The sequence below is a fragment of the Salmo salar genome, chromosome ssa06, assembly GCF_905237065.1.
Source record: "Salmo salar chromosome ssa06, Ssal_v3.1, whole genome shotgun sequence".
Classification (NCBI taxonomy): Eukaryota; Metazoa; Chordata; class Actinopteri; order Salmoniformes; family Salmonidae; genus Salmo; species Salmo salar.
The window spans coordinates 65123279-65138909 of record NC_059447.1 but is presented as its reverse complement, the minus strand read 5'-3'; the positions used below and the strand labels follow the sequence as shown (position 1 = coordinate 65138909).

At 41.9% G+C, this 15631-nt stretch overlaps 1 protein-coding gene across 21 annotated transcripts in view; it reads left to right on the top strand.

Annotated features, from left to right (window-relative positions):
- The window catches only part of LOC106607836 (uncharacterized), an 81923-nt gene that overhangs the window by 53957 nt on the left and 12335 nt on the right, over positions 1-15631 (top strand). For 2 of the 21 annotated variants that reach the window (XM_045720850.1, XM_045720849.1), the window contains exon 18: positions 5439-5525. The exons of the other annotated variants lie outside the window; for them this stretch is intronic. In XM_045720850.1, the coding sequence (XP_045576806.1) occupies positions 5439-5525 (87 nt within the window). The remainder of the gene's footprint in view (positions 1-5438; positions 5526-15631) is intronic. 21 annotated transcript variants of the gene reach the window in all.

Below are 15631 nucleotides of genomic sequence, written 5' to 3'. Positions count from 1 at the left end.
TAAATCGGGTACGTTTTTTATCCGGCCGTGTCAATACTGCCCCCTAGCCCTAACAGGTTAATGACAAAACAGCAGTTAGGTTTTGATACTTAGTATCATAGTTTTGTTAATGGATGCAAACCCTGCTGTTGTCACTCCCCACTGTTAATAAAGGACACCATAGTCAAAATGTCATAAGCCCACCAGGCCACAAGAACAACACTTTGGTGTCAAAACACTCCATTTTGGTGCTATCAGTTAATGGGAATGCATGTTCTTATTTCCTCAGACACTGGAAGTAAGGCCATGTCCCATGATCCATCCATCAACCATCTCCACCTCGCAGAAATAACTGTGTCATGACACAGTGCAATAGTATGTCATGACACAATGCATATCATTGAAAAATCTATTATGATATTTCAGGTGTTTCCAAATGTAATGTGTTTATATGGACACACTTAACAGGAGATTGTCCTCAAATCTTCTCCTTCAACAGGAATTTGTCAAAAAATTGGAAAAACATTTTTTATACACTTTTGTATGCATGACATGAGCATTTGTTTTGTTTTGTCCTCATAGAACACTAGAACTACTGCCACATACTGGAAAATATACAGTGCTTTCGGAAAGTATTCAGACCCATCGACTTTTTTCACATTTTGCTACTTAACAGCCTTATTCTAAAATTGACTACATTTCTCGTGAATCTTCACGCAATACCCCATTATGACAAAGCAAAAACAGGTTTTTAGAAATATTAGCCAATTTATACATTTTTGCAAATAAAAAATGGAAATATCACATTTACGTAAGTATTCAGACCCTTTACTCAGTACTTTGTTGAAGCACCTTTGGCAGCGATTACAGCCTCGAGTCTTTTTGGGTATGACGCTACAAGCTTGGCACACCTTTGAAGATTCCGCCGGAGGGGATGGCTGCCGTTTTATTGGCCCTTAACCAACCGTGCTATTTTGTTTGTTTTTTTGCGTTGTTTGTAACTTGTTTTGTACATAATGTTGCTGCTACCGTCTCTTATGACCGAAAAGAGCTTTTGGACATCAGAACAGCGATTACTCACCTCGAACTGGATGAAGAGTTTTTCTTTAATGAGTCGGACGGGAAGTATATACTCCAAACACCCGAACAGGCCCTCATCCCCGTCATTTGCTGCAGAAGGAAACTGAGATTTTGCAGAAAGAGATCAGGGTGCCTTGTGAGGATCAGGCTACAAATGGCTAATCTGCCTTTGCCCACCGTACTGCTCGCTAACGTTCGATCGCTGGAAAATAAATGGGACGAACTGAAAGCAGGTATATCCTACCAAAGGGACGTTCACCAAGTAGTGGCTTAACGGCGACATTAATAACATATAGCTGGCAGGATAGAACAGCAGCCTCTGGTAAGACAAGGGGTGGGGGCCTATGCATATTTGTAAACAACGGCTGGTGCACGATATCTAAGGAAGTCTCAAGGTTTTGCTCGCCTGAGGAAGAGTATCTCATGATAAACTGTAAACCACAATATCTACCTAGAGAGTTTTCATCTGTACTTTTCGTAGCTGTCTACATACCACCACAGACCGATGCTGGCACTAAAACCGCAATCAATGAGCTGTATACTGCCATAAGCAAACAGGAAAACGCTCATCCAGAGGTGGAGCTCCTAGTGGCCGGGGACTTTAATGCAGGGAAACTTAAATCAGTTTTACCTAATTTCTATCAGCATGTTAAATGTGCAACCAGAGAGAAAAAAACTCGAGACCACCTTTACTCCACACACAGAGACACGTACAAAGCTCTCCCTCGCCCTCCATTTGGCAAATCTGACCATAATTCTATCCTCCTGATTCCGGCTTGCATCAAAAATTAAAGCAGGAAGCACCAATGACTCAGTCTATAAAAAAGTGGTCAGATGAAGCAGATGCTAAACTACAGGACTGTTTTGCTAGCACAGACTGGAATATGTTCCGGGATTCTTCCGATGGCATTGAGGAGTACCCCACATCAGTCACTGGCTTCATCAATAAGTGCATGGATGATGTCGCCCCCACAGTGACTGTACGTACATACCCCAACCAGAAGCCAAGGATTACAGGCAACATTCGCACTGAGCTAAAGGGTAGAGCTGCCGCTTTCAAGGAGCGGGACTCTAATCCGGAAGCTTATAAGAAATCCCGCTATACTCTCCAACGAACCATCAAACAGGCAAAGTGTCAATACAGGAATAAGATCGAATCATACTACACCGTCTGTGAAGCTCGTCGGATGTGGCAGGGCTTGCAAACTATTACAGACTACAAAGGGAAGCACAGCCGAGAGCTGCCCAGTGACATGAGCCTACCAGACGAGCTAAATAACTTCTATGCTCGCTTCAAGGCAAGTAACACTGAAACATGCATGAGAGCATCAGCTGTTCCGGATGACTGTGTGATCACGCTCTCCGCAGACGATGTGGGTAAGACCTTTAAACAGGTCAACATTCACAAGGCCACAGGGCAAGACGGATTACCAGGACGTGTACTCCGAGCATACGCCGACCAATTGGAAAGTGTCTTCACTGACATTTTCAACCTCTCCCTGTCTGAGTCTGTAATTCCAACATGTTTCAAGCAGACCACCTTAGTCCCTGTGCCCAAGAACACTAAAGTAACCTGCCTAAATGACTACCTGCCTAAATGACTACCGCCCTGTAGCACTCACGTCTGTAGCCAGGAAATGCTTTGAAAGGATGGTCATGGCTCACATCAACACCATTATCCCAGAAACCCTGGATCCACTTCTAGTGGTTGGGCCAGTAACCGAATGGTTGCTAGATCGAATCCCTTAATCTGTCATTCTGCCCCTGAACAATGCAGTGTTCCTAGGCCGTCATTGTAAATAAGAATTTGTTCTTAACTGACTTGCCTAGTTAACTTGTTGGGGTGTAGGGGGCAGTATTTTCATGGCCGGATGAAAAACGTACCCAAATTAAACTGATTACTACTCTGGCCCAGAAACTAGAATATGCATATTATTAGTAGATTTGGATAGAAAACACTCTGAAGTGTCTAAAACCGTTTGAATGGTGTCTGTGAGTATAACAGAAGCTCGTCGGATGGCAAGCAAAAACCTGAGAAAAATCCAACCAGGAAGTGGAAAGTCTGAGAATTGTAGTTCTTCTTTTGATTCTCTATCGAAACTACAGTTTCTGTGGGGTCACGTTGCACTTCCTAAGGCTTCCATTGGCTGTCAACAGCCTTCAGAAAGTTCTTTCAGCATTCTCCTGTCACTGGGCAGATAATAGGAGCTCAGTCAATCAGTGGACTGCCTGTGGACAAAGGGATTGGATATGCGCAATCCCGCGAGTGCGCCGTTCCTTCTTTTTCTTCTTGAATTAATATGCTATTGTCCGTTTGGAATATTATCGCAATTTTACGTTAAAAATACCATAAAGATTGATTTTAAACAGCGTTTGACATGCTTCTAAGTACGGTAATGGAACATTTTGACTTTTCGTCTCTGGTACCATGCTCGTGCGTTATGCCTTTGGATAGTGCTCTGAACGCACGAACAAAACGGAAGTATTTGGACATAAATATGGATTATTTCGAACAAAAACAACATTTCTTGTGGAAGTAGCAGTCCTGGGAGTGCATTCTGATGAAGATCAGCAAAGGTAAGAGAATATTTCTAATACTAATTCTGAGTTTAGGTGACCCCGAACTTGGCGGGTGTCTGTATAGCTTGCTGTGATGGCGAGCTATGTACTCAGAATATTGAAAAATGTGCTTTCTCCGTAAAGCTATTTTAAAATCTGACACAGCGGTTGCATCCAGGAGTAGTCTATCTATAATTCTTTAAATAATTGTTATATATTTTGTCAACGTTTATGATGAGTATTTTTGTAAATTGATGTGCACATTCACCGGCAGTTTTGGTGGGAATACATTTCCTGAACATCACGCGCCAATGTAAAATGCTGTTTTTGGATATAAATATGAACTTTATCGAACAAAACATACATGTATTGTGTAACATAATGTCCTAGGAGTGTCATCTGATGAAGATCGTCAAAGGTTAGTGCTTCATTTAGCTGTGTTTTGGGTTTTATTGACACATGTCCTTGCTTGGAAAATGGCTGTGTGATTATTTTTGTCTATGTACTCTCCTAACATAATCTAATGTTTTGCTTTTGCTGTAAAGCCTTTTTGAAATCGGACAATGTGGTTACATCAAGGAGAAGTGTATCTTTAAAATGGTGTAAAATAGTTGTATGTTTGAGAAAGTTGAATTATGACATTTTGTTGTTTTGAATTTGCCGCCCTGATATTTCACTGGCTGTGTCCCACGTAGCACTGAGAAGTTAAATAAGACAATTTAAAAAATCCACAGATGATGCAATCTCTATTGCACTCCACACTGCCTTTTCAGACGTATGTGAGAATGTTTTTCATTGACTACAGCTCAGCGTTCAACAACATAGTGCCCTCAAAGCTCATCACTAAGCTAGGACCCTGGGACTAAACACCTCCCTCTGCAAATGGATACTGGACTTCCTGACGGGCCGACTGTCTGGTTCTTGGTCACCTCCCTGACCAAGGCCCTTCTCTCTGATTACTCAGTTTGGCCGGGCGGCCAGCTCTAGGAAGAGTCTTGGTGGTTCCAAACTTCTTCAATTTAAGAATGATGGAGGCCACTGTGTTCTTGGGGACCTTCAATGCTGCAGACATGTTTTGGTCCCCTTCCCCAAATCTGTGCCTCGACACAATCCTGTCCTTGAGCTCTACGGACAATTCCTTCGACCTCATGGCTTGGTTTTTTTGCTGACATGCATGGTCAACTGTGGGACCTTATATAGACAAGTGTGTGCCTTTCCAAATCATGTCCAATCAATTGAATTTACCACAGGTTGACTCCAATCAAGTTGTAGAAACATCTCAAGGATGATTAATGGAAACAGGATGCATCTGAGCTAAATTCTGAGTCTCATAGCAAAGGGTCTGAATACTTATGTAAATATGATATTTCTGTTTTCTATTTTTAGTACATTTACAAAAATGTCTAATAACCTGTTTTAGCTTTTGTCATTATGGGGTATTCGCTTTTGTCATTATGGGGTATTCGTTTTGTCATTATGGGGTATTCGTTTTGTCATTATGGGGTATTGTGTGTAGATTGCTGAGGGGGAAAAAGTATTTAATCCATTTTACAATAAGGCTGTAACGTAACAAAATGTGGAAAAGTCAAGGGCTTTGAATATTTTTTGAAGGCACTGTATATAATTAATTTATAAATCCAATAGATGTAGCAACTGCAGATTGTTCCTTTATTAAGTTCAGCACTATATTTTTTATCAAAATGTGATTCCTCTGCAACAGTAATTTATGCTTGTCACATTATATTAAGCAATTGTCACTGTACTGTCTTAATCCAGTTCTATCATTGATGTTGACATGTATTTTGTTTCTCTCTTGTCAGCTGGTAAACCTGTCATCCTGGTAGTGCTGCATCACACCTTCAATCCAGACTACACTGTACCTGACAGTAGCAGACGAGTGACCAGAGATGATGTAATACTCACAGTGGACTGTCTCTTCCATTTTGAAGAAGCTTGACATTCTTCCTGAGGTATCACCATTTTAAGTGTTTTAATTCAGTACTGTGTCACTCTGTAGATAATGTATCAGAGGAGTAATAGAAATGTTCCTATTTTTTTTATCACTTATTTTTTTCAGACTATAAATGAAGCACGAGCCAATAGGGCTCATGAGAGGCAAACCAATGGTAGTTTACTTTATCTTTGTTATATTCTAAATTCACTACACTAGTAATATGAACATTATATTTTTTATGTTACAAACTACAAATCAAATATTTGTGTTACTCTCAACAGATTTCTAATTATTTCCAAAAGAGGTTGAGATGCAGTATGTTGTTCTCTTATCAGGAGACAAGCTGTTGGGACTTTTCCCTCAACAACCACTGTTGCTGTTTTCTACCCTCCAGAGTATGTCCTACAGAGGACGGGAACACTCCCCTTATCCGAGAACAGAGGACAGACACATTGTGTGGTCCTCTTGTAATGCATCCAATGACTATGACTGAAATCAATTGCACGAAGTACATTTTCTGATGATTATTACATTTTGTGAGATTTTCTTTTTTAGGAGGAATAGACACATGAATCTCAATCATCTGATATTAGGCCACTATAACATGTAGTGGTAAATGCTCTTTCCAAGCCGTGTTCCTGTATATTTACTTTATGTGTAGGCCGCGGCTACAACATCAAACAAAAACAAGAAATGTGTGCTTAAAATACGATTTATACATTGATAATGACTGAGATGGTCATACTTGTGATAAAACAAAACAATATATTCAATATTATAAACCGGGTAGTTTAGCTCCTGGATGTTGATTGGCTGAAAGCTGTGGTATATGAGACATTTTTGCTGTGTTCACGTGCTGGTTGGAACTCGGAAATGTCTGTTTTGCTAACTGGATGAATGCGGCACATGTACAACCAGTTAGCAAGTTGAAAATGTCCAAGTTTCTTAGTTCCGACTAGCACGTGAACGCTGCCTATAAACCTGGTAGTCTGGGTCCTGGATGCTGATTGGTTGAAAGCTGTGGTATATCAGACAATATACCACGGGTATGACATAGAATTACTTGTTTACTGTTCTAATTATGTTGGTAACCAGTTTATAATGGCAATAAAGCACCTTGAGGGTTTGTGGTATATGGCCAATATACCACGGCTAGGGCTTTGCTCTGTGCCTAAAAACAGCCCTCATGCTGTGTTCATGACCTAGTTGAAAATTACCACATACAACTGGGAAAAAGCCACTTGAAGGCCCCCCCAACTGGTCATTCCTAGTGGGAAGGTCATCCATCATCCTGATCTCCAACTTCTCCCACATGCTGACCTCTGACATCACCTACTAAGGAAATGACCTCTATAAAAGCATTTTCAACAGTTAAAAACAAAAAATATTTATAAAAAGCTATCTAGTAATATGTTTTTTTTAAACTATAATTTGTTTACAAGCATGATAGCTGTACTTCTAGTTGATGGTTTACGCAGCATGTTGGCCATTAGCCAATCGCCGTTTCTAAACGAGTGCAATGCAAGTGAATGCATCCACTGGTAAATTCCCACCTCATTCTTGGTTATGAAGGCAGTATCAGCTGTGGTATATTGGCAGCATACCACACCCCCTCGGGCTTTATTACTTAAATAATATACTGTACATGCCTTAGACATGCCTTAAACATTACTATGTCTAATATTTGAGCCAATGAACTCACAAATTATTAGATTATTTTTGTCAAACCAATCAATACTTGAATTGTGTAATGCTATTTGACCTTTACTTTGTCAGAAAATTGTGTATTGTTGTGACAACAATGACCTGCTGTGCAAGAAACCAATAAAAACGAATAAATAAAGGAAGCTATTTATTTTGTCAGAGCCATAGAGACGGTTGGCTGATTGTGAGTTGAACGTTACCCCCGACCAACCAACGGGCTGGGCTGTTGTAGCCTGACACTTTCACTTTCTGATTACTAGAAATCAGGAGGACGTTTCAAGAGTAAAAATACAGACACAGAAGTGTTTACATAAATTAAGATTATATTACTTTTGATCTGGTATTTGACGAACCTCTCGTCCAAAAGTGATTGTGGCTAGTTTGTTTAGTATCTGTGTTGGTTGACGTCGTGACAGTATTATGCGGTAAGTAGACCACGAATTGGTCATCTTAATTTGCGTATATTTGTCTAGTTTGGGCAGCCGATTGTGCATGGGCGCTAGATCTGCGCTATTGTCTGTCTAGGCTTGATATGCATTTTGTCAAGGTGTGTCAGTTAGGGTAAAGAAAGTGCATGTTGTGGAGGATATTATATATATAGAGAGAGGGATTTTTAAATGTATTTTTATTTTTAATTAACAAATATCAACAATCAAAAGAGGAATAGTCACAAGCAAACAAGCATACAAACAAACTATTTACATATAGAGAGAGGGATGCTCTGAGAGAGAGGAACTGGTCTGCATCATTACAGCTCACTCTCAGGACCAAAAATGGTTTGTGCAGCTAAAACAGAATAATAAAAGACAATAATGCCAGTTTGATACAGGTGCAACATGTAGTGAGTAGGAGAGTGAAAGAGAATATCACCAAATACCCCACTACAGGCAAGCAACACACAACTGAAGCTGTTCTCAGGAGAGCTAATTTGATCAATGGGGTGAAATCACACAGACTGTGTCATTAAGGGAGTTAAGCACAAGCTAGTCTTTGAAGTTGTGGAGTTGGATCAAAACACAGTACTCTCTGGTTTTACGTGTGAGCGCTTAGGACTCATAACTCACAATTCCAGCTGAGCTAAACACAGTGGAGCAGTGCCCTAAAGAGCTGCTGAGCGAAAATCATGACTTGTTCAATGATCTAGTGGAGTCTGTGCTTGGAGATGTCCACTTCCAGTCTGGTCTCATAGACTAGACATAACATAGTAATTGTAAATCTGGGACACTCAAATTAGTAATGTTACGTTTGGTATGGAACCATAAAACAGATGGCTACTTAGGGTGGTTTGTCGGGGTCGGTGTATAAGGCGAACGTCTAGCAACTCAAAGGTTGCAATTTTCGAATCTCATCACGGACAACTTGAGCTAATTAGCAGCTTTTCATCTACCTACTACTTTTTAGCTACTCTGCAACTCCTTAGCATGTTAGCTAACCCTTCCCCTAACCCTAACCATAACCTTAACCCTTATAGCTAACCCTTACCCTAACTCTTTAACCTAACTCCTAAATTGAATCCTAACCTTAATCCTAACCTCTAACCTAGCTAACGTTAGCCAGCTAGCTAACATTATCCACCTAGCTAGAATTCGTAACATATCATGTGTTTTGCAAATTCGGAACATATTGTACGTTTAGCAAATTCGTAAATATAATACAAATTGTAATTCGTAACATCATGTGAAATGGATGATGGACATCCACAAATTAATACATACCCTATGTTTCGTACAAAGTGATACTAAATGCAGTGTCTCGGATACATACAAAATAATACGAAATGCTCTGAGGCCAGGTTGCCACTTTGTACTGGTCCCGAGGATCGCCCCTGTGCAATATGCAACACGCCTATGTGCATGTAGTCTTGAAGACACCTTAGTACCTTATGCCAACATTAGAGGATGTGTTGAACAAACTGCCCAAGGACACGTATTACACTGGTGGATGCCAGAGATGCCTATCTCCATGGTAAACTCAATGAGGACAGCAGCCGGAGGACAGCAGCCAGATGACTACATTCTGGATAACATTTGGGAGGATGAGATGGCTGGAACTTCCCTTTGGCGTGTCCATGGCCCCCAAGATCTATCAACATAAGAAACATGAACTGCTGGGTGACCTCAGAGGCATCGAGCCGTTTTACAGACGATATTCTTGTTGTCTGATGCCGAGACTCCGATGAAGAGGACAGAGGGTGACCACAACAACAACCTGTGTGCACTGATGGAGCGGTGCAGGGAGGTGAGGCTCAGACTCAGTGTGCAAAAGCTGCAGTTCAAACTGAAAGCAGTTCTGTTTCATGGACACATACTATCCTCTGAGGGACTGCAAATAGACACAGAGATGAGCGGGGCTGAACTGGAGATGCCGACGCCCACTGATGGCAAGGCAGTACAGGGTATCATTGGCTTTGTGACATACCTGGCCAAGTTCCTGGCAAAGCTGTCTGAGGTGTGTGAGCCACTTTGCCGGCTCCTGAACAAGGACAGTCTGTGGCACTGGGTGCCTAATCATGACCAAGCTGTACAGGAAATGAAGCGCCTGGTGTCGTTCACGCCAGTTCTGAGGTACTACGAAGTCTTGAAACCCGTCTCTGTGCAGAGTGGTGCAAGCAAGAATGGATTACATGCTGACCAAACCGGTTTCGAGTGTGGGTCTGATTGCACCGTGTGTTGATTTTGTCTCTCCCCACCAGATGCTTTCATGACTCGCAGGTTAAAATACCAAAAAACAACTATATTAATTTGGGGACAGGTCGAAACACACATGAAACATGCTTGCTGTTGATAGATAATTTGTCCTGGAAAATAAACATTTGGATGTTATTTTATCTGAAATGCCTACGGTACTTTTTTTTGCTGGATCTTTGTATAATTTTGACCCATGTCGATTCATACAAAATCGTTGAGTCATAAACGTGGGTATATGCTCCTAAAAACCAATGAGGAGATGGGAGAGGTGGGACCTGCAACGCGTCAAGAGTCTAAAATAGAACCAAGTTCTATTTTTGCGCCTGGAAACGCAGACTCACGCGAGCAGTTTGGATGAAATGATTGACTAACATGTATGTGTACATATATTTTGCATCGCTCACCCACACAACGTGGCAGTGTTGTCAGCATGTTAGGACAGTGGTTCTCAATCCTGGTCCTGGGGACCCAAAGAGGTGCACATTTTTGTTTTTGCCCTAGCACTACACACCTGATTGAAATCATCAACTCATCATTAGGCTTTGATCATTTGAATCAGGTGTGTGGTGCTAGGGCAAAAAACTAAATGTGCACCCCTTTGGGTCCCTGGGACCAGGCACAGCATTGCAATGTTACAAACCACAGGTTCTGCCAGATCTTATAGTGCACAGAGGTGGGTGAGGACTTACAAGACTTAATGTCAGTAGTTCTTTCAGGATGGACAGCTGTAAAAGAAGACACATCTTTGAGTGTAAGAGACTATTGGTCCTTCTGTGATGAAATCAACGTGCAGAATGGGTGCTGTACAGAGGACAATGCGTTATTATTCTAAGGGACTGGAAATGCCGGAAATGCTGAGCCGCATGAATGCAAGACACATTGGCGGGGAGGCACGCTATAGACAGGCAAGGGACACACTTTTCTGGCCGAACATGAGAGTGGAAATCAAGGACATGTATCCAACTGCTCAGCCTGTAATGAATATGCACGAGCACAGCAAAATGAATCAATGATTTCACATGACATCCCAGAGTGCCCATGGCAAACAGTGAGCATGGACCTTTTTGCGTATATAGGAAAGGATGATTATGGTTGATCATTACGCAGATTACTGGGAGGTGGAGCCACTGCCAGACGTGTCAGCTGACACGGTCGTCACATTCTGCAAAGTCCAGTGTGCCAGTCATGGACAACCAGACTGTGTAATCACGGAGAATGGGGGGGTGCTATGAATCAACCAGATTTGTTTAAATTGCAGTGTGGATTCATTCATGTCTCCTCCTCTCCTCACCATCCAGGAGCCAATGGAAAGGCAGAGTCAGCTGCCAAGAGAGTGAAAGATTTATGCAAGAGGGCCAAGATAGGCAGTATGGACGTATGGTCAGCTATACTGCAGTGGTGCAACACGCCACGGAGGGGATGGACAGTAGACACGCACAGCATCTGATTTCGTGCAGACTCAAGTCATTGCTGCCGGCGGCACCCAACCTGCTGAAGCCCTCTTAGGTTATGGGTGTTACCAGTAGCTGTGTGTGGGTATAATCACTGGGAAGTAGTGTTTGAGGCATCACTACAGATGCGGGTTCGATCCCAGGCTGTATCACAACCGGCCATGACCGGGAGTCCCATAGGGTGGCGCATAATTGGCCCAGCGTCATCCGGGTTAGGGGAGGGTTTGGCTGGGGTGGCTTTACTTGGCTCATTGCGCTCTAGCGACTCCTTGTGGCGGGCCGGGCACCTGCAGGCTGACTTCGGTTGTCTGTTGAATGGTGCTTCCTCCCACACATTGTTGCAGCTGGCTTCTGGGTTAAGCGAGCGGGTGTTAAGAAGCGCGGTTTGGCGGGTCATTGTAATTTGTAGTTTCGGAGAACGCATTACTCAACCTTCACATCCCGAGCCTGTTGTGGAGTTCTATCTATGAGACAAGATCGCAATTGCATATCACTAAATGGAGGTAAAAAAAATATATAAATATTTTTCGTCTCTCTGTGTTTCATCATTTTTCTTCAATTCGCAAGAGGCTGAATGTATCTCACAGGAGAAAGCATCCGAGCGAGCAAAACAGTGCCCCTCTGTCTCTCTACGTGTAGGCCATTATCTGATACTGTCTGGTCTCAATGAGTATGACATTGTTGCCGCCCGTAGCATTGAATGCAAGGGAAGCCAGTATAAAAATGTGCTAATCAGCGTTGGGCTAAACTGAGCGAGCTCATCTGTGAATGGTCCTGGCGGAAAGAAAATAAAAAGTCTAAAGGGAAGCCAGCTTGGATTTGGCATCTCTCCAATCAAATCGCTTTGAGAGCATATGTCATTAACAGAAACAACTTAATTTGTTGCATCTCGTTGTGTTGTTGTACTCCGGTGGCTAGCTTGCAAGCTAAAACAAAAATCAGAACCATGGACAGCCACATCATATTTAGCTTATTTGGATTGTGCTCAATTGTTTTTGGTATCATTTAGTTGTCACTGTATTACACTAAGCCGAGGTGATTTGATGATGTTGAAATGTTGAAGTTGAAATGTTGCTGGAATAGTGGCGGCAGCTCCTGTTTTCTTTGGGACTTGCGGTAACTCTCTGTGGTTCTAAATCAATAGTTGTTTAGTGGTCTGAAAATGTCGGACACATTAACTTCCTTAACCATGCTGTAGGTCATGTAACTGTCTGTTACGTGCAATATGCGTCATGGACTTCCCCAGACACAGGTTGCTATCCGGTTTTGTGATAAAACAAAGGTTTTGTTAAAATGTATTCTGCCACTGTGTCTTCTTATTGTCTCGGCCTTTAGGCCTATATATCACGCTCGCAAGGCATATGAATTAACAGCAAACAATGCAATTATCACAGCACATACAGTGTAGTATGTAATATGGCTTTTCTGGTGAGGGGGGTGGCTTGGCTTCCCCAGTGGACTTATCCACACACCGCTACTGTTAATTCATATGCCTTGCGACCGTGATACCCGGTGTGCATCTGTGTAGTGGTTGTCTGTCACGACCAACCAAAATCACTATTTTATACTGGGTATCAAGCTTTTGTTTCTGCCTTCTCGCCGTTTAAGCTAGTATAGGAGGAAAATGATGCCACAATCTATGTCATTAAGTGTTTCAGTAACAGGCAATCCTGTGTGTGTGTCTCTGCAGTGTCAGTATTTGACGTCCCACTCAGCCAACACTCATCTAACCAGTGACTGTTTCTCCGTGGGTCTTACCTGGCAGCGCAATAAAGGTCGATAAACAGCAGCAGGCGAGTTTATATTCTTCATTTCTGCATCCACGCATGGCTTAATGACTTTTACCTTGCCCCAATCAGTGAATTTGTAATTTCATTGCCCAGGCTTATTGATTTATGCAAAACATTGATAAATGAACCTTTTACAGCAAGGAACAGTAAGGAAAATGTATTCTCTGGGCACAATGTATTTTCTATCTGAAAGTGTTGTAAAGTTGAGTATCAGAATAGGCCTACCCTCATGAATCTGTTATTATCTTTTCAAGATCAGAGCAGAGGACATCAAATCCTGTTTCCCTACAGCATCATCAGTGTGACAGTACAAGTATGAGTCAGGTAACTACAATGAAATGATACAGTTAGCAGCTGTGTAAGCCTGTGAACAATGTTTTGGACTAATAAATAACCTATCAATCTCTTCCTCCTAGGAAAGGGCAAAGAGTTTGGAAAAGCCAATCAGGATCCTCCCACCAAGTAAGCACAGATTTCCATGATCTGGGTCCCAAATAACTTGTGGTAACCACCTGTAGCAGGATATGAAAGTGTCTTAGAGCAGTAGGCTATTGCAATAATCTTCTATTTATTTAACACATCTACATTTCAAAGGGACGGGAACAATGGGCATCTTGGCAAAAAGGAAGTGTCTGAAAATAGGTCGACTCCCTATCAGTTTGCGCTGGTCGTGGCGCTGTCCATGGTGCTAAATGTTTGTGCTCCAAGCCTATTGGGAAATGAATGGAGTTTTTGTAGACTTTTTGGATAAATTCCGAAAATAAGGTCTGTGGTAAACACAGGCTCAGGAGATCTTATACGTTTTGTTCTATGATATAATCTTCATCAGCTAACGTCTCTTTTTGGGAATTTTGAAGCATTTACACTACTGTTCAAAAGTTTGGGGTCACGTAGAAATGTCCTTGTTTTTTTGTCCATTAAATAACATCAAATTGATCAGAAATACATTGTAGACATTGTTAATGCTGGCCTAGAAGGACGGCGTCCCGGAGTCACCTCTTCACTGTTGACGTGGAGACTGGTGTTTTGCAGGTACTGTTTAATGAAGCTGCCAGTTGAGGACTTGTGAGGCGTCTGTTTCTCAAACTAGACACTCTAATGTACTTGTCCTCTTGCTCAGTTGTGCACTGGGGCCTCCCACTCCTCTTTCTATTCTGGTTAGAGCCAGTTTGCGCTGTTCTGTGAAGGGAGTTGTACACAGTGTTGTACGAGATCTTCAGTTTCTTGGCAATTTCTCGCATGGAATAGCCTTCATTTCTCAGAACAAGAATAGACTGACGAGTTTCAGAAGAAAGTTCTTTGTTTCTGGCCATTTTGAGCCTGTAATCGAACCCACAAATACTGATACTCCAGATTCTCGACTAGTCTAAAGTAGGCCAGTTTCATTGCTTCTTTAATCAGGACAACAGTTTTCAGCTGTGCTAACATAATTGCAAAAGGGTTTTCTAATGATCAATTAGCCTTTTAAAATTATAAACTTGGATTAGCTAACACAACGTGCCATTGGAACACAGGAGTGATGGTTGCTGATAATTCGGCCTCTGTACGCCTATGTAGATATTCCATAAAAAATCCACAGTTTCCAGTCATTTACAACATTAACAATCTCTGCACTGTATTTCTGATCAATTTGATGTTATTGTAATGGGCAAAAAATTTGCTTTTCTTTCAAAAACAAGGACATTTCTAAGTGACCCCAAACTTTTGAACGGTAGTGTCTATAATCAAAATAAGCACATAAGGAATTCATAATTCATAAATTTCATGTTAACTGGCTGATATTATCTCACAGGACAAAACGTAAAAGATCTCTTAAGCCTGTGTTAACCTCAGACCTTATTTACGCTGTTTATCCCAAAACCCTATTCTTTCCCCATTAATTTCCCCGTTAGGAATGGCTGAACGAACCAGAAGTAACTCATTTCCGTTTTGTAGGACTATAAACTGGCGAGCTCTACATAGTTTGCGCTGATATCGGTGCTGTCCGTGGTGCTGAAAGTTTTGCGCCAATGGAATGTGTGCGCTGATTTACAGTCCACGCTGCTGTGGAGCTGTCCATGGTGCTGAACGTTTGTGCGTCAGTAGAACAGTGTCCCCAATTGGTCAATTTCACCGCAATATCACCAGGAATTAACAAAGAGTTCCGCTATCTCCAACTTTTTGCATCGCTCTGTTCACCGAACTTATCTCTCCGTGCTCATTTTGGCGAGATCCACTTTCCTTTCATTGAAAATGAATGAGTGGACATTGCCTTTAAGGGCACAAAAAGGGATTCCAACAGGCTAGTTAGATGTCTTTATTGTAGCTGCGACTTCTACAGTACAATTTAAGTTAGCCTACAACACTGCCATTTATGGAGCAGGCTAGCTGTAAGACCCTTTTGCATATGCTAATGTGGTAACTGAGGTGTCACAGTTGCTTAACCCT